The sequence below is a fragment of the Eleutherodactylus coqui genome, chromosome 7 (assembly GCF_035609145.1).
Source record: "Eleutherodactylus coqui strain aEleCoq1 chromosome 7, aEleCoq1.hap1, whole genome shotgun sequence".
NCBI classification, from domain to species: domain Eukaryota; kingdom Metazoa; phylum Chordata; class Amphibia; order Anura; family Eleutherodactylidae; genus Eleutherodactylus; species Eleutherodactylus coqui.
Window position 1 is genome coordinate 114322173 of NC_089843.1, and position 23858 is coordinate 114346030.

At 41.3% G+C, this 23858-nt stretch overlaps 1 protein-coding gene across 4 annotated transcripts in view; it reads right to left on the bottom strand.

Annotated features, from left to right (window-relative positions):
* Positions 1-23858, bottom strand: part of TLL1 (tolloid like 1) — a 139316-nt gene that overhangs the window by 48461 nt on the left and 66997 nt on the right. For all 4 annotated transcript variants that reach the window (XR_010785815.1, XM_066573560.1, XM_066573559.1 and 1 more), the window contains exons 3-5: positions 21934-22044; positions 6726-6806; positions 6439-6591 (exon numbers count right to left, since the gene is read on the bottom strand). Coding sequence is in view for 3 of the 4 variants with exons in the window: in XM_066573560.1 (XP_066429657.1) it covers positions 6439-6591; positions 6726-6806; positions 21934-22044 (345 nt within the window). In the remaining variant the exon portion in view is untranslated. The remainder of the gene's footprint in view (positions 1-6438; positions 6592-6725; positions 6807-21933; positions 22045-23858) is intronic.

Here is a 23858-nt window from a genome sequence, read left to right on the forward strand (position 1 = left end):
TGATGAGTGACAATTGACAAGAACGGCCTTCACACAGGCCAGACTGAATGGGGGAGAATGAACTTTCGGAAGCAAAAAAGATCAATCAGCCAACAAACTAGCACGTACGCTTGTATCAGGTGAACCTGCCGTGTACCCTTGTATCCGCTCTGTGCCCTTGTATGGTCTGATTCTGTGATTTAAAATAGATTTGATCTAATTTTCTGTGATAGGATTAGTAAACCTGCCTCATTATAGGTTCGCATTACAACTACAGTTGAGTTTAGAGGTGTAGATGAGGTAATGGCTGTGGGGCTAGGAAGGAACTCGAATCGGAAAAAAATTGCTCTGGCAAATATTTCCATAACTGAGGCTGCAGTATGGCACACTATTATTGCAGCTCCCAAAATGCAGTTATATGGCCTGCTGTATACAGATTCTACAAGTGTGCATAGACATTGTTTTATTATGTTCTGCCTCGAATTATGTCACAGAATTCTGATCTCCCCTGTGGATTACTATGCAGTTTATGTTCGCCACGTGTTTAAAGATGCTGAATTCTGCTCTAGGATTAATGATACCAGAATAGAATTCCTCTTAACCTTCATCTTGGCTACACAGAAGGATGTGCCGAATTCTGTGTCTACAATCAATATATTAACCAAGAAAAAAGGAAAAATGGAGACTGAAGACAAACAAATCGACTTCAGACTAAACTGATGCTTCCAACATTGCAGACAGAAATTATCTTGTATAAGAAGAGTTGTATAGAAGCTTAAGAGGACCGGATGTGTGCTAGTAAATACTGTCTCCAACACAGCGGCTCCCCTCTATCCAAAACAGAATCTCTCAAAAATGTTGTCTTGTGTTTTCCCCATCTAACACCACTAGGCCTAATCTCGATATTTCCATTTCAGTCTGTGGCACCATCATAACGCCTAGGCAGCAGAACCACTGCATTGGGGTCAATTTTGAATATGGTTAGGGAAGAAAACGATTGTAATTAGTGGTGAGCGAGCATTGCCCTTAGTGAGTACCTCCCCGCTCGAGAGAAAAGGTTCGGCTGTCGGCGGCGGGCAAGGAGCGGTGGGGGAGAGCGGGGAGGAACGGAGGGGAGATCTCTCTCTCCCGCTCTCCCCCCGCCGCAACTCACCTGTCACCCGCGCCGGACGCCGAACCTTTTCTCTCGAGTGGGCAGGTACTCGCTAAGGACAATGCTCGCTCGAGCAATTGCCCTTAGCGAGTATGCTCGCTCATCTCTAATTGTAATCAATTACTTGCTCTTTCATGTCACCCAGAGTTGAAAAACATCACCGGAATCCACACTTTAATCACTGTGGAGACAACAAAAACTCTAATTGTCGCCCTGATCCATTCTCTGCTTGCCTACTTGAACTTGATACTGATCGGTCTTCCCCTCACTAAACTGTCCCCCCCTCCAATCCATCCTGAATGCAGCAACTAGACTTTTCTTTTTGTCCAGCCACTACACAGATGTCTCCACCCTGTGCCAGGCATTACACTGGTTGTCCGTCAAATATAAAATACAATTTAAAGGGAACCTGTTACCAGCTCGGAGCACCATAAACTAGGTGATTGGTGCTTATAGTGCAGGGTCTCAGGAGCATCGCAAGGTATTTTTTTTTATACTTACCCACCTTCTGGTGCCCTCTCTGTAAGTACTAAAAGCCAGGGCACGGACCAGGTCATTATATTCTATTGAGACTCCCACTGACCTCTATGGGAATGCGCACACAGTCATCAGACTGAAAGCGGCTGAATGCATGGCCCGCGCTCTGGCTTTCGGGGCTGACAGCACAGGCACCGGAAGGCAGGTAAGTATATAAAAATAAAAAAATTTTTAAAAAAGTTTATAGTGCTCATAACTAATGACAGGTTCCCTTTAAACTCATCACTCTCCTCAATAAAGCTCCCCACAGTGCTGTACTACCCTATATCTTCCCGTATCTCTGTTTATCTCCCTACCGTCTGGCATGTCGCTGGCGCATCCAGACACATCCACCGTGCTGAATAAAGACGATCTGGCCGGCACAGAGGAGACCCGCACTAGAGCTGGACAGGTAAGAAAAATTTTCTTTCTTCTCCCTGTCTGCTGAAACAGCTGGATTCCACTGCGGGATTCAGCAGTGGAATCAGTGCGTGCACGTGGACATTGGGCCTTAATCTGTTTTTAATATCTGTACTGGGCAGCTAAGGAGCAACTGTCACTTTTTAAAACATTGGATGTTGGTAAATGCGGAATATTATAGACTCTTGCTAAGTAGTAAGGGTTAGCCTGGAGCCAAGATCTTGCTTTACACTCAAAATGGTATTTTTAGACATGTTCTAGAGTACCCAGAACTTTTAAAATTACAATATTTTTTTTTTCTTTGCAGTTTTGGCTTATTTCATAATTTCTCAAACATCTACCTTTTAAGGATGACCCAATATTATTATCAACACTCCCCTCACACCTGATCATAGTCTCCTCACAGCAAATTACATTGTAGCACAAACTACACACTCCATCTTCCCCACCCATCCACGGTGTAAGATTATGTATGAGGTAGGCAACTTCTTCCTACTCCTCTCATCACTCTAGGCTGTAAGGTCTCCTCAGTACACCATTTTTGCTGCCTCCGAGATGGTTCTACACCACTGCGGCCTCCTATTTAATATTTAAGATATCTGCAGAATCAATCAAAAACAGTCTATTACTAGGAAGCCTAAAGGGTAGTCGTATACATTTGATAGAAATAGGTTGATGCTTAAACAATCATGAAATGAATGTCTGGTGAATGAACGTTTAACTGATTCAGCCATAAACATCATAGTCCATATTGGCCAATATATTTGTTCAATGACTCAGGGAAATGTATGAATGATCTTTTTGGGAACATTGTGTCAAGGAAAGATCTTTTGTGACCAAAATTTCAAAAACATTTTTTCCCAGACGACAACCATGTCATCGGTCTGCTGAAACAAACATTTGATGTTAATTTTCACTCAAAGAACAATTGTTTTGGTTGAAATAGTCCATTTTAAAAGTTTTCTCTAGTCCTTCAATTGCTATCAGAAGAATACTCATTCAGCCGAGAGACATTTCTCCTGAATTCCGCATAACATGAACACTTGGTTCGGTCCTAGCGTTCAATGAGTGGGTGGGTGGGTGGAGGGGCCATAAGCCAGAGACCTGTGGCAGAGGTTTTTTTCTAGGCCAAGCAATAGGATAGGGAATTGAACGTTCAGCTCCATTTACACACAATGATTATTGTTTGAACAAACAAACAACTGAACGAATTAACAACTTTTTTGCACAGAAATGCTGAGCATTTAAACATACAGATAGTTTGAAATCTTCTCCATATCCCTCATTAGCTAAAGTAAACTCAGTATATGTTGTCTGATCAGGTGAGTGTGAGTTTATGTGAGGAATCTCTAGCCAGAAGGTTTTCAGTTAGTGTGAAGATAAGCCATTGTCTTCTGCCATATGAGTAAACAAGTAGCCATTGTGTTTAGTAAGGCAAACAACCAACCCTCCCCTCCAGTCGTTCAGTCTTTTAAAGGATTGAACGGATGCCATTCAGACGAAAAGCAAACCAACTAACAACCATTTTTATGCAGGCTGAAACTCAGCGATAAAAGACAAGAGAACAATTAGTGCACAATGGCCACGTAACATGTAACGATTATCATTCACTTTCGCTCGTTTGAACGTATTTTGAGTGATAATAGTTGCGTGTAAATGGATCCTTAGCGTACCCAATCTATTTTCCGCAGAGATTCAGAAAACGTGCCGTATACACATTTTAGTTAGTTGGTCCCACCAAAATTAGCTGGTTCGAAGGATTTCTCCCTAGTGTTTATGGGGGCCTTTAGTTTGTGCATGGAAAGCTTCAACTGATAGAATCCTCTACTTAAACCACAGGATTCCTTACACCAGTAGTAAAAACACCCAAGAGTAAAACGGCACCAAGACGAAATTAGTCATTGTGATGTATTACAAAATAGCATTTTTAAAAAATAATTTCTATTAGTTCAAACTTGTCTAACGGGGACATCACACCCTTCAGATTTAGCTCCACAGAGATTTACCAAATGTCATTTAAAATTCTAGCAGACATTCCTCACGTCACCTTGGAAACAGACTACAAACTGTCAGCTCATCAGTCAGTTTTGTAGCATGTTGCTATGGAGCTGATGAGAAGAATCTGACAAGATTTTAAATGTCAAGCAGCCACCTCCATGAGATTAAAAGCACATTTCAGAGTATTATTTACTAGATTTTGTGGCCCGAAACCTCTAAATTCAATAAGACTCCTTTTAGGCAGCACAATTGTCGATTGAATAAGCGAACAAGCTCTAGCTAGTTCGTTCTTGTGCAGCCAGTTTACACAGGCAGACTAATCGTTGACTCGTTCAATGACAATAGTTCCATGTAAATATTAATCGTTCAGTGTTTCACATAGTGAACGTGAAATGCTGAACAAGAAGTGAAGCAGCCAATGGAGATACTCCATGTAAGAGCACCATCTAAGGCAGTGATGGCAAACCTTTAAGAGACCGAGTGCAAAGTGGCCCCCAGTGTCATAGTGACCCCACACAGCGGTCTCCAGTGTCATAGTGACATCCCACAGTGCCCCCCCCCACCTCCTCCCCTTCTGCACACTCAGTTGTGGTGCGCTCTCCTCCTGTGCCTCAGAATCTGCTGCTGCAATGCCCAGGGTCGGCGCTGTCCTCTGTCCCAGTCCTCCCAGCCTCGCCACTGTCCTGTATGCTGGGGCCGCTGGGCAGGCTCTGCGCTACCTGTGCCGCCACTCTCAGATTTGCCGGCCGGCGCTTCCCACTTCGGGCCCGCCGCTCTCAGCCTTGCCGCTGTTCTCTATCCCCAGCCAATCAGAAGCTGGGGGCGTGAATCAGTTGATTGACAGGTGTATTATGTCACCACCCCTTACTTCCAGTGGCGACATAATACACCAGTGCCGAGGAGACGTCGGGGGAGGAGGATCCCAGCTGCACACTGGCATCGCAGTGTGCGCCAGGATCGGCACTGCTAGTAGCGCAGCTGAGTGAATGCCAGGAGGGGAGCCACGGCCCCTGCCGATATTCACAAGTGGTGAGCGACTAATGGTGGCGAATGCCAGAAGGGAGGGCTCTGCATGCCGCATCTGGCACACATGCCATAGGTTTGCCACCACTGATCTAAGGGAATTTAAAAGGGAACATGTCAGATCCGATGAACGCTGTAAACTAAATTACGGTGCTTACAGGACAGAGAAACCGGAATCCAGGAGTGTACCTCTTAAACTTACCTGGCTCCCCATTTCCTCGCTGCCAACCCTGGAAGTCGGCATTCTGTCTCTGACTGAAGAAAAGTCAAGCTCACACACAGAGTGCCGACTTCCAGGGGTGACCGTGAGGGAACGGAAAGCAGTGCAGATGCGTAATAATAATTATAATAATAGTCATAATCTTTATTTATATAGTGCCTACATATTCTGCAGCGCTTAGACAGGGGGAACAGAAACAAAACTACGGTTACATGTAGAAATTCATGTAAAAAGTAGGGGTGAGGGTCCAGCTCCAACGAGCTTAGATACTGGGGTGATACAGAAGGTAAAGGGGCTGGAGATGTGCATGGTATGGGGAGATGGAGAGTGAGGGATGCTATACAGAGACAATGGTCAGACAGTAAGCCATGTGGTGGCTGAACTGGTATGACTGCAGGGGCCGGTTGATTGCGGCTAGCAGGGGATGCAGTCAGTAGGACAGGAAGCATGTTATCAGGCAGAGTATAGAGGGGTTTGGTTTAGGGGATATGGTATGCCTCCCTGAAGAGGTGAGTTTTCAGAGCACGCCTGAAGTCGGGCGAGTCAGGGATTGCCCGAATAGTTTTGGGCAGCGCATTCCAGAGGATTGGTGCTGCTTTGGAGAAGTCTTGGAGACGGGAATGAGAGGTTTGACTTAAAGAGTCGCTTAACCTAATTTAGTTAGCGAAGCGGAGGGCACAAACTGGGTGGGGAATTGAGATGAGGGAAGCAATGTAGGGCAGCGCGGTGCTATGGAGCGCTTTGTGGAAGAGGGTAATGAGTTTAAATTGGATTCTGTATTTGACGGGCAGCCAGTGCAGTGACTGGCACAGGGCAGAGGCATTCGTGTAGCAGCTGGACAGAAAGATAGTACACCCCCAGATTCCATGTGCCCTGTTTTATGAACATCATAACTTAGTTTATGGTGCTTACTGGATTTGACAAATTCCCTTTAACTATACACTGCAAGATCTACTTCTAGCACTTTAAAGGCTGCTGTAAATAGGAAAATTATGACCCAATACCGAATTTTTATTGCACCTGAATGGACACTGGAGCACAAGCGCTGCAGTTACTCCTGTCCAGCAATGCCTCTGACTATAATGTCAATTTTTGATTTGATTAGTATTAGTGGAAGAATATATCTTACCAGTGAAGTTGCCTCCGATAACATATGGAATAACTCCCCCAGGCCATATTCTTTCTGTACGTGATGTAGCAGCTCTGGGAATTCTCCTCTTCTCACTTTTCCCTGAGGGTTTCAGATCTGCTTTTTCACCCGTTGCATTTGTGCGCTCATAACCTACAGTGAATCGAAACGTCCATTACATCTATAATCAATTGCTTAGGACAATGAGTGTGTATGGCACTATTAAATGTAACTTTAAAAAATACTATCATGCTGCTTTAAAAGGCTTCTATGAATAGTTGGAATACCAGAGCCAAATCTTCTTATCCGGTCTATAAGCTGATAGAGTGCTCCTCTTCTTTTTGATAGATCATGCTCTTCAAGGCCACCTTGAATCCAAAAAGGAAAAAAAAAAATGTTAGTATTGTTTCTATGAGGTCACCTACCGATCAACGGTATTGCTAAACTACAAATGCACTAGACTTATAAGGAAAGCTCGCTTAGCTCAAGTCATTTTTAATCTGATTTCTAGAGGCTAAGCCAAGAACTCTTGCTTTTTTTCCCTAAACAAGTCACGACAATGACATCATCAAATTATTATCTGAAGTGTCTCTGCTCCTTGTGACCTTCACATCTTTTGTGCTATATTGATTGGCAGCCAGATACTTTGCTTTCATCTAGATTGCATACCGCTGACTGTTTTCATCTTCTGGTAATGAATTTTTACCAAGAAGCTATTATGCCATCTAAAAAAAGGACACCCAAAAATGCAGTGTATAATCATTTTTTAAACCTTTATTGGGTTTGAAATGGATCTGAAAAACCACATCCTTTAATCACATTTAGAATAGCACAGCTATAAGGTTGTGGTGGCTTGTAATAGGATCTGAGAGGCACTCCTGCGTTGCGTTAGAATCAATAGCTCAGAGCTTCTCAGATACAACTGAAAACGCTAATGAAGGAAAACACAGATATTGTTTACTCTACAAGACTAATAAAAATGGGTCATGCTAAATATCCAGAAACTGCAATAATGTATTCCAGCCACTTTAACAAGACTGTAACAATAACGTATATAGGGCTGCAAAAAAGATGGTGACTGTGCTAAAATAATAGAAGGAAATACCAAGAACCATTAAAATAATATAGCCATAGCAGTGGACTATTTCTAGCCCCATCTAGCACAGACATAAGAGATTCTCCATGAAGATATGCAGAACTTGTCAGTCATCGTTGGTCGCTAGTCATCTTAAAAAGGTATGGTCCCATGCAGAGGTAGTCGCATGTGGCAGAAAATCCACACTGCAATGCGTCTGGGAGAGAATTCAGATGGATTGAGATTTTACGGGTAAATAGAAGTTATACCCATAAAATCGCAAGGCTATTAACATTAATTGCTATGTGTAAAACAGCTTTTTACCTGCAAAATTAAATAACCATTAATCAATTAAAAAAAACAAAAAAAACAAAAAAACAAACACACCAACATGGGGCAGCCACTGTATGGGCCTGCACCTTCAATGTGGCCATATAAGTTAGACAGCTATCAGCCAACAGTAATTCCTTTTGACCCTACCCATTCACATTTGGCTCGAAAGAGACAGCATATATTCTCAAGAGGGGAGTAAGCCACTGACAGGCACTTCAGGCAGCAGCTTACCTCCCCAGAGAACAAAAGGGGTGGTTAGGTTAAGATCTAACTATCTAATCCTTCTCTTCTCTCCCATCTGAAACCGGGGAAGAGTGGAGAGGCCCCCATACACATTAGATCAGCAATCCCACGAAAATCGAGGAGTTCAAACACTAATCTATTATATATAGCCTGTCTTCTCTTCGGAGAACAAAAAGACAAGGTGTGTATTGAATTCCAGCTACTCAACTATTCTCTTCCCAACGACAGATGTCAGGAGGCCTCCACACATATTAGATTGTTAGCCAATTGCACCATAGTCAATGGGTATGGCTGCCATTAATCTCATGTGTATGGCCAAGGCTGCCATTAATCTCATGTGTATGGCCAATTTTATTCATCTTCTTTCTCTGCTCTACTAATATCCTAAATTACCTGCTAAACCTGCTCATTGACCTACCCTTAAAAGAATAGTATTTACTAATAGAATTGCCAGCAAAAAAAGTCAAAAATGACAATACAGAGAAATGTTCATAATTCCATCTAAATTTAGGGGGGGGGGAAAGGACAAGACAAGGAGGGGAAATTTAAAAAAAGAAAAAAAAGAAAAAAAGAAAAGAAAGTAAGGTTAGGAATGTGTCTAGGAATTCTGGCAACAAGATGCCATGTTAAATATATTCTCATGTCCAGTACACTTTATCTACCCTACACATAACATTATGTGAACAGTAAGTGCTACAATGCAAGGGGATTGAGAGAAGGCATTAGCGATAATTATGTTATGATTGTTTTGCCTTCTTGTGTTACCAATAATACAATCACTGTAACACAAGGGAAAAATACATAAGTTCTAACAAACGTTATCTAATTAAACACATCCATAGCTATATCCATATATCAGGGGAGTAGTGGGGATATTAAACAGGACTGCAGTTTGGATAGAGCTCGGCTGCATCAAGTTATTCCTTGAAAACATTTCTGTATCTTACATTAAAAACACAGAGATAGTGTTCGTGTTATTTCATAAATGAAGTCACACATTTCTTGTCCTCACAAACTTGATTTCTTAAATAGAATACCTTTTATGGGTGCCACTTTCTGTGCAAATATTTAAGGCCACCGACTGCTCTGCGCTGTTTTGTCAGCACTGAAATGTGAGACCTTTGAATTAATGTCTCGCCTGTCAATCAATCTAACAGAGATAATTCAATGGAATAACAGCACACAACCCTGTTAATTTTGGGAAAATATGTGTGCAGTCCTCTGGGAATTTCTAATGACTACAAAATATTAATTTTCACAGGCTTGTTTCTCATCTAAAGAAAAAGAAAAAAAAAAGTCACTGCATTCTTGGTAGTAAGAACGTGCGAGTCATCCAAGGTTACGTTTGTTTTACAGAAGGCATCGGCTTTATCAGCGTGCATCCTTTTCTCTTATATAGTAATCTTTACAATTATGTAAGATTTGCTTTGATCAATCCACTGATTGCTGAACTACATTTTCCCAGTTGGGGAAAAAAAGGGGTCCATAAACATTACATATATGCGCAATATGCTGATTATAAGCTTTGATTTCCTCCACTTCTATAGTTTGAAGAAAACAAGAGGCTTAGGATACTTTTACATGGGATGAAAGTCAAGCACTTAAAGGGGTTGTCTCGCGGCGAAATGCAATTTTTTTTTTCAACCTACACCCGCATTCTGCCCCGATAAAATCAATACAGTTTGTAATAAAAAAAATAAAAAAATCGCTTACCTCCTTCCCAGTTCGCGCAGCATCTTCTTTTCTTTTAAAGATGGCCGCTGGTCCTTTCCCAATGATGCACCGCGGGTCTTCTCCCATGGTGCACCATGGGCTCTGTGCATTCCATTGCCGATTCCAGCCTCCTGATTGGCTGGAATCAGCACACGTGACAGGGCGGAGCTACGCAATGACGTGTAGAAAGGGTGGAGCCAGAACGCCGCTCGTGCCCGGACCGACCAGAAGGGAGAAGACCCTTCTGCGCAAGCGCATCTAATCGGGCGATTAGACGCTGAAATTAGACGGAGCCATGGAGACGGGGACGCCAGCGCAGGGAAGGTAAGTGTATAACTTCTCTATGGCTCATATTTAATGCACGATGTATATTACAAAGTGCATTAATATGGCCATACAGAAGTGTATAACCCCACTTGCTTTCGCGGGACAACCCCTTTAAGAGCAGTCATCCCAACATTCAGCGCACCAGTGCTTTCGCACAAGAGCTATATGCTTTATTATATAGGAAACTGCTATAATGAAATCCCTAAAATACGAGCATTGATCGAGTAAAGGAGGTATACTGTAGCTGTGAGGTTTTCGGGAGTCAATGGTCAACGTGCTTTCAAGCTAGAATAATTAATCTAAATATCATAGTCACTCTTATACCTTTTAAAAATTTACAAAGCTCATATATTATTGACCTTCACGAAAGCAATTATATGTGGAGATCAATCAGCAGAGTACATGTTTTTCTTCCAACTAGAGTAAGATATAATTAGTTTTGGCAGCAAAAATGCTAAAAGTTGTAATTGTTCCATAAGTGTATGTTACCACGCATGAAGAAGGTATCATTATACACTTAATAATGGGTCCGTCTACTGAGATAATGATGCATCATCAAAACCGTGTTCTATCATTAACACAGCATTCACGCAGGTGAAAGTCGGCGCAGCCAATCACAATGAAAGTACTAATTATCTTTAGCGTTAAATTAAATTTTCGCAAGATCTTCACAACAGCACCTGATTGGAGGTTGTTTCCCACCCTCTGCAGGAACAGGAAACACAGAAAGGTTAAAAAGCCCCTCCTAACTACTATCCCCAGTGTTTTCTAAATTAGAAAGGAAAGATGTACCATGGTCCATTTCCATTATTGGAAGAGAATTAAGGGTGCTGTCGTGAAAGGCTTGTGAAAATTGAATTAACAGTAAGGATAATTTTCGCTACGCCCCCTTCAAGACAGCACCTGATTGGAGATATGACAAATTAGCCCCATTGGTAGGAACAATGGCTTGTAGCACTTCCTGACCAAATGCCATATCTTGATTGGCCGAAATATTTAGTCTATACATGTATTATAAAAGTCAAGCAGTTCACTCAAGTAGCTGCTCTGCAGATCTGTTCCAAAAGATGCTTCAGCCATTTCAGCCCAGGAAGAGATCGCTCTAGTTGAACATGCTTTTATCAATTCTGGGAGAAGTTTAATCTTCTGATTTACACACTTGCTGAATAGCAAATCGGATCCAATGAGCCAACGTAGTTTTTGAAATGCTCTTCCCTTTGTTATTCTCCTAAACTGAATGAGTGTATAATCTTGTGATTTTAACATACTGAAGGATTGTCCGAACATCCAAGGCATAGAATTGGTCTTCACTAGATTTAGCATTACTGCAAAATGAAGGAAAATTTATTTATTGAAATTTACTTGGGTCAAGTTTTAAGATAATTTTGTCTAAGTATTTTAATAAAAGGTTCTCTAATTTATAGGGCCTGTATTTCACCAGTGCATTGAGCTCTATACATTTGAAAGGGGTAGAGATAAAACGTAACAAGGCAAAATGTTCAGATCCCATGGAGCCATCCTATTCTTTTCCAGAGGTCAGATTCAGCTTACCAGATTTAGAAAATTTCTGGATTATTTTTCTTCTGCCAAACATCCATCAAGGAAACTAATGCTTAAACCTATACCTTTAAACCATGCTAAGGTCCTTCCTGCAGGAATTCCAGAATGGCCTGGATGTCTGGATTTTTTTTTAATAAAGAAAAGACTGAAATTTGATTATGAACAAAAATAATGCCAAACTTTTTTCATGCACCTTAGAAGTAACAAGCTTAGGGGAAATTTCTTATATTGAAAGATGCAACATTTAAAAAGGCCTTTTTTCTCTTCAATATCTGCGTTTCAGGATCTAGGCCAGGAGTTGAAGTCTCTGTTCTTTCAGAAACAGAAGTGAACCCTGATGTAATAGGTCTTTCTCCGGAGGAGAAAAGAAAAAAAGGAAGATGGTTCCAAGGACAAAATCGACTCCATATTGGAAACCAATTCCTTTTCTGCCAATATGGAGTTAATCAGTATTATTGCACATCTGGACTGACAAATTTCTCAGTACCTGAAAGATCATGGGAAAAAGAGTAAAAGCATGCCCAAGATTCATGTCCTACTTTTGAGACATAGCATCTATTCTTGAAGGCTAGTCTGCTGAATTCAATAAAAAGAAACTGAGGTGTTTTTGGTTTAACCCATCTGATTACCACTTATGAAAATACTTTGTCTTTACGAACCAGTCAGCTGCTTCCACTTGTCGGCTGTCACTGTTTTTTTTTTTATAGGGTAAACTGCTGAAATTGAACACCCCTTTTGTCTACCCAAGAGATTTGTTTTTTTGATAAAAATTTGTAGTAGTAATGACCTTGTATCTCCTTTGTGACATTTGAAAAAAAATGTATTTTTTACCTACTTATCTAGAAGTTCCTCCGCTAATCTTCTCAGAGCCTCTGAGACTGCTCTGAGTTCTCTGTACACCACGTGCCTTGTAAAATTTGATCTTGGAAGTCAGCTCCCCATCCTCTGCCGCCTACATCAGACGTTATCTTCTAGGGTTCCTGAATTCACTCTATTCTTTTTGTGAGATTTGGGGTTTTTAGCCACCACAGCAATGACTTTGCCTCTGGTCTTACTGCTATCTTCTTGTCTAGGGATTTCTGTTTCTAGATCCAGGATGACAAAATCAGGCTTTGAAACTCCCTGGAGTGAGCCTGAACCCAAGCAACCACTGAGATGCAGGAAGTCATTGTCCCCAGAACAACCTTATGGGCGCTTTGTCTTATGTAGAAGACAACATTTTTGAAGTCACTATCTTTTCCTATAGTAAAAAAGAACTCGAGAGTTTTGAATCAAGACTCCTAAAATGTTTTTCTGACGAATAGGTAGAAGATCCAACCTAATTTCTGAAAAAGCCTTTCTACAGTCCTTATCTGTTTATTAAGAATTGATGTTGAGTTTTCTGTAAGAAGAAAATGGTCTATATAGGAGAATATATTTACTTCCTTCTTCCTGCGAAAGACTACCATCTTGATTATGATCTTTGAAACTCTTGAAGCGGATGAACTTCCAAATGGTAGACACTTGAGTTAGTGACAAAACCTCTCACACTTGTGATGATCAAGAATCTGCTTGTACCAAGATGTATTGGCATATGATAATACACATTTTCTAAATTGATGATACACATTATGGATCCCTGCCGAATTAGATGGATAATGGATTTTATTTATTCACTGCAAAAAGCTTTCAGTATACAATCAAGTGATTCAAGTTTTTAGATTTATAATTACTCTTTAGGCTCTGCTAGAAAAAGAGTGGAGTAAAACCCCCTTTATTCTTGTAATGGTATTTAAAAAATTGTTCCTAAAAGAAAAAAGAAGATCTGAAACACTTTTCAGATTTTTTTTCTTGAATGCCTAGTGTTTGTACTGGGTTATTACAAATCTTCTGGGAGGGAAGAGAAGATAACTATTCCATAATCACTTTCTATGATTTATAGCACCCATTGGTTTTTGGTGATCTATTTCCATTAGTTTAAAAAAAATTGTAGTAATCTTCACCCCAACCCACCCCCATCCCCAACCCCTTTCTTGAATGGCATCCTTGTTTAGAGACTGATGGTCCTGGATTTGAATTAGGCTCGAGAATGACATTTTTCCCTCTTCCACCTTAAACTTTTGGTTAGCTCAATCGTGCAGTTTTATGCCCTCTTGAAGATTCTAAAAAAAAAAACAAAAAAAAACAAAAACAATAAAGCTGTTCTGTTGAGTATTTTGTCTAACTCGGGACCGAAGACATATTTTCCTTGAAATTCAATAGAACATAATTTAGACTTTGAAATAGTGTCACCTGACTAAAGTTTCAACCATGAAAGAGCTTCTTATTTTGCTCCAAATCTTAGATTCGCCAGAATATCTGCTTAAAAAAAAAGCCATTGCCATTCTCAGAGACAGATTGAATCTGTTCTCTAGAAGTCTTAGATTTAAAATGATTTTCCAACTGATTAATCCAAAGAAACCTTGCTACTGAAGTTGCTGCAACATTTGTCTTAATAGCATTTGCTGTATGCCTCCTTCAATAGATGGCCTACGTTACGATCCTTTGGGACCCTCAGCTGTGTGGAATCCTCAAATCGTAAAGTGGTTCTCTTTATCACTTTTGGCACCTGGAAGTCCATTTTAGAAACTTCTTCCCAGACGAAAGAGTCTTCTTTATTAAAGTGAAGTAGATTTCTGAATTCCCTTGGAACCATTGAACCTATTATCAGCTTCCTTCCACACATCTAGAATGAGCCTTTTTAAAGTGGCATTCACTGTAAATACACTTTTGTGTGCCTTAAGATGCCCCCACACACCTTGCCATGAATAGAACATCGTTTCATTATCTTTTAAATATTCATTGTTCTACAAACTACTCTTATTAGGGAATCCGTATCATCAGAGAAATAATACTTTCTTTCCTCTGAGGAAGAAGTTGTTCTTTCTCATGCTGGGCAATTCTCATTTTCTGATTCTGATACATTTTCGAACTCAGGGGAGGAAACCTACCAAGATTTAGGACATTTACTCTTGGGTTCAACTGACAGCTGTGTCTGTGTATTAGAAATTTCACCCAGGAAGAACTGAATTTTTCCCCTTACTATGGATCTAATGTCTTCTTTAAAGGGGTTGTCCCGCGAAAGCAAGTGGGTCTATACACTTCTGTATGGCCATATTAATGCACTTTGTAATGTACATTGTGCATTAATTATGAGCCATACAGAAGTTATCAGAAGTTTTTCACTTACCTGCTCCGTTGCTAGCGTCCTCGTTTCCATGGAGCCGTCTAATTTTCAGCGTCTAATCGCCGGATTACACGCGCTTGCGCAGTCCGGTCTTCTTGTTTTCTGAATGGGGCCGCTCGTGCCTGAGACCGGCTCCTGGTAGCTCCACCCCGTCACGTGCCGATTCCAGCCAATCAGGAGGCTGGAATCGGCAATGGACCGCACAGAAGCCCTGCGGTCCACCGAGGGAGAAGATCCCGGCGGCCATCTTCAGCAGGTAAGTAAGAAATCACCGGAGCGCGGGGATTCAGGTAAGCGCTGTACGGTGTTCTTTTTTAACCCCTGCATCGGGGTTGTCTCGCGCCGAACGGGGGGGGGGGGGGGGGGGGGTGAAAAAAAAAAAAAAAAAAACGTTTCGGCGCGGGACAACCCCTTTAAGTGAACCCCTTTCCTCTTTCATAATTTGATCTGCAACAGATAGCGCATCCTTTAAATTTTCCTTTTGGTGTCACTACTTTGTAGCGATCGCTCTCTCTCCCTGCATAAGAAAAAACATGGCGATAGAGAGAACAGCCTTAGCATAATGTCATTGTGTGAAGGAAGTGTGAAAGGTTTTTTGTGCCTTTATGCTCTACTCACTGTATTGGGAGACCAAAAGGTCCACTGTCTTAGAGCATCTGGTCTGCTGGGCATCCATTTCACCAAAAGAGAGCCTGTAAGTCTGAGGAAAGACACAGCTTTCCTTGTCCTTCACATTATATCTATAATTCCACACATCTGGTTGACTTTCCTAGTTCTGTCCATTCTGGTAATTGCAGCTGTCCTCTGGTGGTGGAACCTGGAAGGGGGCCTCTTCAATCTGGCACTTCTGATTCCGGAAGGCATGCTAGACACATCACTTCTGGTTAAGTCAATGACATCTTCTTCCAGCTCCCCACCATCATGACACTTCCTGCAAGATCCACTGCAGGGGATCAGGTGATGCCACATCCCATGATGCAGATGACAGACTTCCAGATCTCCTGCTGTCACGTGTGATCTACTGGCGGACACCAGAACTCCTGTCCAGTAAGGCACCGTGACACTTTTGTGTCACTCCCGAATACCTCGGGAAGGAGAAACTTGCCCAGAAAGGCCCAAGAAAACCCCAACCGATCCACATCCTGCCTAAATTTGAGTGGACCTTTCTGCTCTTATATTATGCAGGGACTGGAAAACACTGGGGATAGTAGATGGAAGGGTCTTTTTAACCTGTGTTTCTTGTCCCTACAGAAGGTGGGAAGCAACCTCCAATCATCTGCTGTTTTGAAAGGGGCATAGCAAAAAAAATAAAAAAATTAAGTCTTTAAAATGTAATTTTTCTTTTGTAGGATTCTTCAATACTCATAGTAAATATTTAAATATTGACAGTTGCTTTCTAACCATGTATATTCAGATTTTTATTCTTATCACCTCTGTTGGCTCCAACATAATGCCTATAGATCTAATAAAGCTGTAACTAGCTCCATAATAAAAGAGAATCCACTGCACTCTTGCTGCAGATCAACTGAATTTTATTATATGCAAAAGAATTCAATTTCAATTATTTCATCTCATTTCCGATTAGAATTCATTATAGACAAAGAGGACACTCTTACACACAGCACTTTTTACTGCGTTTACAACGCCGCGCTAAATGCTGTAAAACACCTCCATTGATTTCAATGGGGCTTTGCAGACTATTGTTCGATTTTCAAATGCTGTCTGCTCTATTTTGCTGTGTTTTAGCACTATTTTACGCACCTCATCACCCATTGTCATGATAGGGTGCATTAAAAGACGCTATCAAATGCTTTTCAACGCGTTTTCAAATTCATTCAAACAACTGAGTATGAGAGTGGCCTTACAATAAATGATAAATCTATTGTTAGGATGTACTTTGATAGATTGTTGAAATAGCTCTATGACCGAAATCTCTAACTATACTATTCAAACTGTTCATGGATACGTGTAGGTCCTCCGTTCTGCTTTTTGTCTATGGAAGCTGGAATGTGTTCTTCCTTATTGTTTTACGATTAGTCAATGGAGGAGGTGAAGCCGGACAGACTTCTTGTCTGTTAAGGTACCATTACATAGAACGACTGTAGAACATCTGTCCCACAGACCATCGCTCCTGTGCTTTCATAGAATGGAGGTGGAGCAGCCAGAGATCTCTTCCAGCTGCCTGCCTCCATTCATTGCAAACCTTTAATCGTGTATACATGGACTGCCTGGTTACACGTGGCGATAGTCACTTGGTTTTTGGGTGGCCGCATGTACATTGGACAATTATCGCTGAAATTTACTCTGTTGCCAGCAATTATTAGCAGTAATCTCTTCCATGTAAATTGTAACTCCAATATAAAAATAAGTGTAAAGAGTTGGATCCTGACACCTTATCTATATCTGTCGGACATTCAGCATTTAAAACAAACAAAACAAAAAACTCAAACAAAGTCCATCTGATAAGTTTTGCCAGCATGCATTGTACCCAGAGAAAAGGACAAAATATGAGTGACCGCGCAAGTATTGTTGCACTTCTGTTTATAGAGTACATTGATGTCAGCAATCTGCTGCCTGTGCCTGCCATAGAAACACCCCACGTCCTATAATGATTGACATTCTAACCACCAAACACAGCCTTCCTATACAGTAATGTCATAACAGTGTTGGAGAAAGTCTGTTGGCGAAAGGTTTTAGTTTAAGTCTCTTGTTTTAAATCAGTGAATGTCAGTTATTAGATAGTAACTAGATTAGTCAAGACTTAAAGGGGTTGTCTCGAGGAAGCAGTGAAATTTTTTTTTTGCCCAGTCCCCCTAATTAAGCATACATTACTAAGCCCCCCTGTAAATGACTTTTCTAGCTGGTTTGTACTTACAGTTCCAGCGTTTCAGCAACTTATAAAAAGTTTCCCCAAGATGGCCGCCGGCTCTTTTCCCGTCGCTTGCTGTAGCCCGACGTGCGCGCTCCCGAGACGCTACCAGCTGTGTCTCCCTGACAACCAGACGCCCCGCAGCCGCCGACCGGACCCCGGGATTGAACGCGGCCGACCAGTCACCCACCGCCAGGCAGCAGGTAACCGGCGCTAGGCCCCGGCTTCCCCGCGCTAGGCCCCGGGGCCACAGCGGCAGGCCCCGGGGCCACAGCGGCAGGCCCCGGGGCCACAGCGGCAGGCCCCGGGGCCACAGCGGCAGGCCCCGGGGCCACAGCGGCAGGCGTCACCCCCGTCAGTCCGTCACCCATCACTTACCTGGGCGGCTGGGCGGCTCTGCTGGGCAGCTGGGCGGCTCTGCACCTTCCTCTAAGAGAATGGTAGCAGAATGGCCGCTCCAGCGTGCTCCCGAGAAGATACAGCTCGTCTGCGCATGTGCAGAAGAGCTGTAGCGGCGAGCACACTGAAGCGGCTCGTGCTCAGAGCAGAAGAGCGGACTGCGCAAGCGCATCTAAAAAAGCAAGCCGCCAGCGAATTTAGACGGAACCATGGAGACGGGGACGCCAGCAACGGAGCAGGTAAGTGAATAACTTCTGTATGGCTCATAATTAATGCACGATGTATATTACAAAGTGCATTAATATGGCCATACAGAAGTGTATACCCCCACTTGATTTTGCGAGACAACCCCTTTAATGTAGATGTCCAGATCCTATCTTCTGCCTATATTTTGAGATTAGGCTTTAAGCTCTATTAATGCAATGACGTACCTCAAAAAAAATAAAATGTGACAGAGCTAGGACATCTATAGTAGTTTAGATTTTTCCCTTTTCTCTTGTGATTGAGCAGCTAATTGTAGATCCTCTCTTATAATAGATAAGTTTTAATGGCCAGTTAGTACAAAGCTGGGGAACAATAGGGCTAATAGTCCTACAGCAGCTAATGGTATACGAACCATTTCAAGACCCCAGTGAGTCATTTACCATTGACCTGTGCTCAGTAGCTTCTCTGCATATTATGCATTATGTCACAGCGATGAGAACTGCTTCTGGGGCCATGACCAAGATGAAAGAATGTTTACTCTCAACAAATATTTTCCCTAAAGACTATCAATTAGAAAAAAAGATTTAAAAATCGTTGTGAACTTACTCATGAGCAAAGGATGCATTTTTGTAAAGTGACATAACTGGGAAAATTACCACATGTTACAGAAATATGCAAATAATGAACAAGTCTAATAATTATGATCAGTATGTTGGGAACGAGAACATAATTGTTTTTAAAACAAGATCAGGAAAAATGAAGCATAACATCTAATGTATCACCAGCTCGATTTTTTTTCGTTTCTACTTGTAATTCCTATACTCCCCAGCCAGGGCATGGAGGAAGAAAAATGTGGGATGGCTAACATAATTCACATTACTCAGTCTGTTAGCACTACAAAATAGCTGGCATATCTGAGAATGTGCAGTATGCCTGGTAGGTGTTTACTTTACATACATGCTAAAAGAACATTTCAGATGCGTTATGAGTATTTTGGTAACAAATGACAATCTCATTATATCTTAGAAATCCTACACAATTTTGCTGGCCTTCAGCAAATGCCAATCAAGTAAGCAGTTTGGGAATCTTTTCAAATATAAACAATGCACAATAAGAACTGTAGAATTATTTTTTAAAATATATTAATTTGTCATTAGCATCTAACCTTTTGAATGGTTTTGTAGGAAGTTCCAATGATGGGCCAGTAAGAATTCAGATTCAATATCGTACGTGGCATTAGTGTACATAATTAAATTCATATATACATGAGGAAATAATAGGTTGTGTTACATGTTTTTTGTGGAATTTGGCTGCAATTCATTAATCATTCCAGACAAAAAGCTGGCAAAAAAAAAAAAAGGGGGGGGCGGGGGGGGGGGGGGCGGGGTGTAAATGTTACCATGCGGCAGTTGCTGGTCCTCCCGGGGCGGCGGTGTGCGGGGTCCCACGGTAGGGACGCGTCTCCCCAGCTGGTTGTCTGGCTGCCGAGGGCGCGGGTGCCTGGCTGGCATAGTGCTGGTGGCGCGCGCACCTGTGAGGGCAGCTGCCGTGCACGAGCTCCCCTTTATTATGTTCTGTTTGGAGTTGGCTGTCTCCCTCTCTCCGCCCCTGGGCGGAGCCTGTTTAAAGGTCTGGCAGAGACTTGCAATCACTGTCAGTTATTGGTTTTCCTCAGTGTGCTAGCTAGTCTGCGTCGGTTAGTCTCCTGCTTCTCTCATCTTGTCCGCTATACTTTGCTATTATCTGACAGGTTTTTCCATCTGCCTCAGTTCTGCTTTGTATTGCTCGTGTTGGTTATTTACATCTGCCTTTCCTGTCAGTATTCTACCCTTTCCATCTAGAAACGCCAGCATCCCTTTTCGGTCCCTAGTGAGAGTAGGGATCGCCGCCCAGTTGCTCGCCTAGGGTTAGCCAGGAGTGGAGGCAAGCAGGCAGGGACAGGGGTTGTGGGTGAGATCTAGGGCACCTGGGCTTGTGTATCAAGGGTAGAATACCGTAACAGTAAACTTTCCAGGAACAAGAAGCTTTAAGACTTCACTCCACAGCCTAAATCCCATTTACATTTAACAACTTAGGCCTAATGCACACAGGCGTATTCGCACTGTGGGATCCGGGGCTCCAGATACCGCAGCAAATATAGTCCATAGGACATGCATTGAAAAATGCATTTCCATGCCCACAAGCTGAACTCAACTGCGCATGTGCGGCTGTGCACCAGCCGGTACATCGACAGCACAGAGTGAAAACGCTGAACAGGTAAGCCAGAGGTGACTGCCAGGGCACAGGGTAGATCCCACTGTGAGAATCTCGCAGTCGGAATCCGACCTGGCCGTCTGCATTCGGCCTTATGGGTATGATTTTATAACATTTCAGAAAGATTGGAATTACAATAGAATTGATCTAACCTAGCAACATTTACCTCTACACACTTGTGGTTCAGACATAAAAATAGTGCCCATACACAAGTCTACTAACCACCCCGCTCTCCTTCTTCCCCACCTTTGGTGGATTTGGGGAACTAAAAAGTGCATTAGGATGTGAAAGTCTGAGGGAGAGAATAATCTGGCATGTTGGATTTCAACATACCCAATCCTTTGATCTCACAGGAAATAAGCCACCAGAGATGTCCGGCACTGCCTTATTCACCTTTCCCTATTGGAAAACATGCATGCTCGACCAAGCATATTGTGCATGTGTATGGGGTGTAGGGAGGGCAGTGTGAAACTGCATAATGGTCATTTAACCATTCCCGAAGTAGCCATATACAACTACCCCCAGCAATGGCAGTTTATCATAAAATGTGCTTTATCCCCAAATTAGGAATGTCCAAGTTACTCATCACAGTACAATGTTCACAAGTGTCAATAACCCCCTTGGAACTATTTCAACTAACAGCTTAGTTTTGCTATAAGTTTATCATATATAAAACTATTAAGGAGTACATTCAACATATTATCCTTTTTAATAGTTGCCCAATGGCTGGGCCATGGCATGGAACACAGATGTTACCTTTTTTTTGTCATACCCATTTCCTCACAGATTGTAAGCAGGAGCCTTACTCCTATTGTTTGAATTGTTGATTGGTTTGTTTTTTGTACATGTACCCTCCTGAGTTGTAACGAGCTGTTGAATACCTTGGCTAATTAGTAAATACTATTATCGCATGGCCTTGTGTTTTTCCACAATGACAGGATTAGGTGTGCAGTATCAAACAAAGCACTGTTCACATTATACTGCAAGGAACACTTGATAAATGTGGGCAAAAATCCTACTATCCCCATAAACACAAAAACATGTATTTATAAGCTATACGAGTCACAATTTTGTAGCAGTCATCTTTGATTTAGCAAATCACTGTACCTAATCATCCAATCTTCTATCAATGAAAAAGCAAATGTCAAATAAATCAACTCTGGAAAGTCTTCAAATTCATAACCCATCAATTGTGCAAGCAGCAAAAGATCACCAGCAAACCAGGAACCAGCAAATCACCTATACCGGCCTTTGTCAAAAGGAGCAGATCTGTTTTATAATCCACACAATACAAAAATCCATTAGATTTCTTACCTGTGGTGTGTCCCATGTGTTCATGTAAATGATGAGTGAGGTCAATTGTTCTGTCTATTTTAAAGTTTTTTAAATCTTCTTCATCTAAGGCAATGTCTCCCCAAAAGACTTCTAAAGAGAAAAAAAAAACATAAAAAACAGTCAGTAATCATAAGACAACATTCCAACATGTCAAGAGAAGCTTGAGTTTAGTACTTTAGACTGATCACTATAAACGGCTATAGTCGTATCATATGTACAGACGTACCCATTTGCAAATATGGGACAGACATTCTTGGGATTCTTAGACAATGTTCACATGGTTGAAAAACTAAAAAGCTCACAAAAGAATTTGCACATCTTTAAAGATTGTGTATAAAATTGTAATACACTTGTGCATACGTGCGTATTAATGTATTTACAGTCTAGCGATTATTAGGGAAGAAAATATTCTAATATTTCTACCAAATATGGCACATCAAAAGAAGTTTAGAAGAAAAAGTGAAGGAGTTGCACACAGTAACCAGATTACTCTATTTTCAAAAAGACCTGTAATAAAGTGCCAGAATCTGACTGGTTGCTTTAAACAGTTTCTCCATTTTTTTCTTCATGTCAATTTTGATAAATTTATCTTCGTCCTACCTTTTCTCTGTGTGGTTGCACTCTGTTTAAATGTTAGTGGAGGTGTGGAAATAGCAGAGTACAATACTCAGCCAACTCCTGCAGTCCCATAGAGATGACTAGAGTGGTAGCATACATGCTAAACCCTCAGTTATCCAGGGCAACATGGGATTCTGTTGTCATGATAGATGGTGGCCCCAGGAGTTGGAACCTCACCAGACACTTCTCACTTAAATCCAGCAGTTGAAAACTTGGCACAACCTCTATAAGAGTTGATTGAACATTATTATTATGAGAAAAAAAGCTATCCAAGCAAATTTAAATCTGTTGCATCACTTGAAAAATGTATAGCATTTTCCTAAAAAAAATACACTTGGGTTACCAGGTGGTATCATCATAGTCATAGACTTTGACATGCCTATCATTACCAAATCTATAATGTTTGAACAAGGAGACATGGGATTTACAGCATCTAAAAGAAGCTTAGGCTAGGCATAGAAAAGACGGGGCTATTGGGAATGACAAACGTTTTTTGGTTCAGTCTAGTCATAAAATTTGGATATGGAAACTTTTCAAGTATTAAAAGTAAACCAATAGAGTATAGCCTCATAGGAACAATTTTATATTAGAGTTTTATTAATATAGAACACGAACTGGACAATAACATTTCTTGTTAGATTTGTCAATTGTGAGGCTTAAAAATACAACAAATCTCCATGGAGGATAACAAAAAGAACAGACTGACATTTTAAGGACAGGTCTTCAAGAAGTTCCCAGAAGTCGAGTCTAAGTTGAGTGAACAGTGGTTTTTTTGTGTGTGTGGGTTTTTTTTTTTACTATCCAGACAAGAAGAAAATAAATATATCCAAATTTAGTTTACTATAACTACATAAAGAATTTGTCCACAAATATGGTTTCTTAGTAGCTAAATAAGAAGAAAGAAACAAGTTAAAGGGAAAAAGGTAATTTGGTCCAACTTTTATCATTCTATGTTATGTATTTCCTTAAGATAACATATAAAAAGACCACATTGGTAAGAATCCCAGGTTCCCTACAGTCCCAATTATGCAGACACCTTTTCTCCTCACCATAGAAAAACCAACTGACCCAAATAGAAATTATGGAACAATTGAGCTGGTGGAACTCCGCAATTTTTGTAGTGGAGGTTTAAAAAAAATAAATTAAAAAATCATAAAATTTCAACATAGATAAAAGTTTTTAATGGTCTATTTTAAAACTCTCTTGGTTCATTTACAAACTCTCTCTAGGTAATCTAGATGTTGATCTTTTATTTGGAATACCAGCCCATGTAAACTTAATGTCAT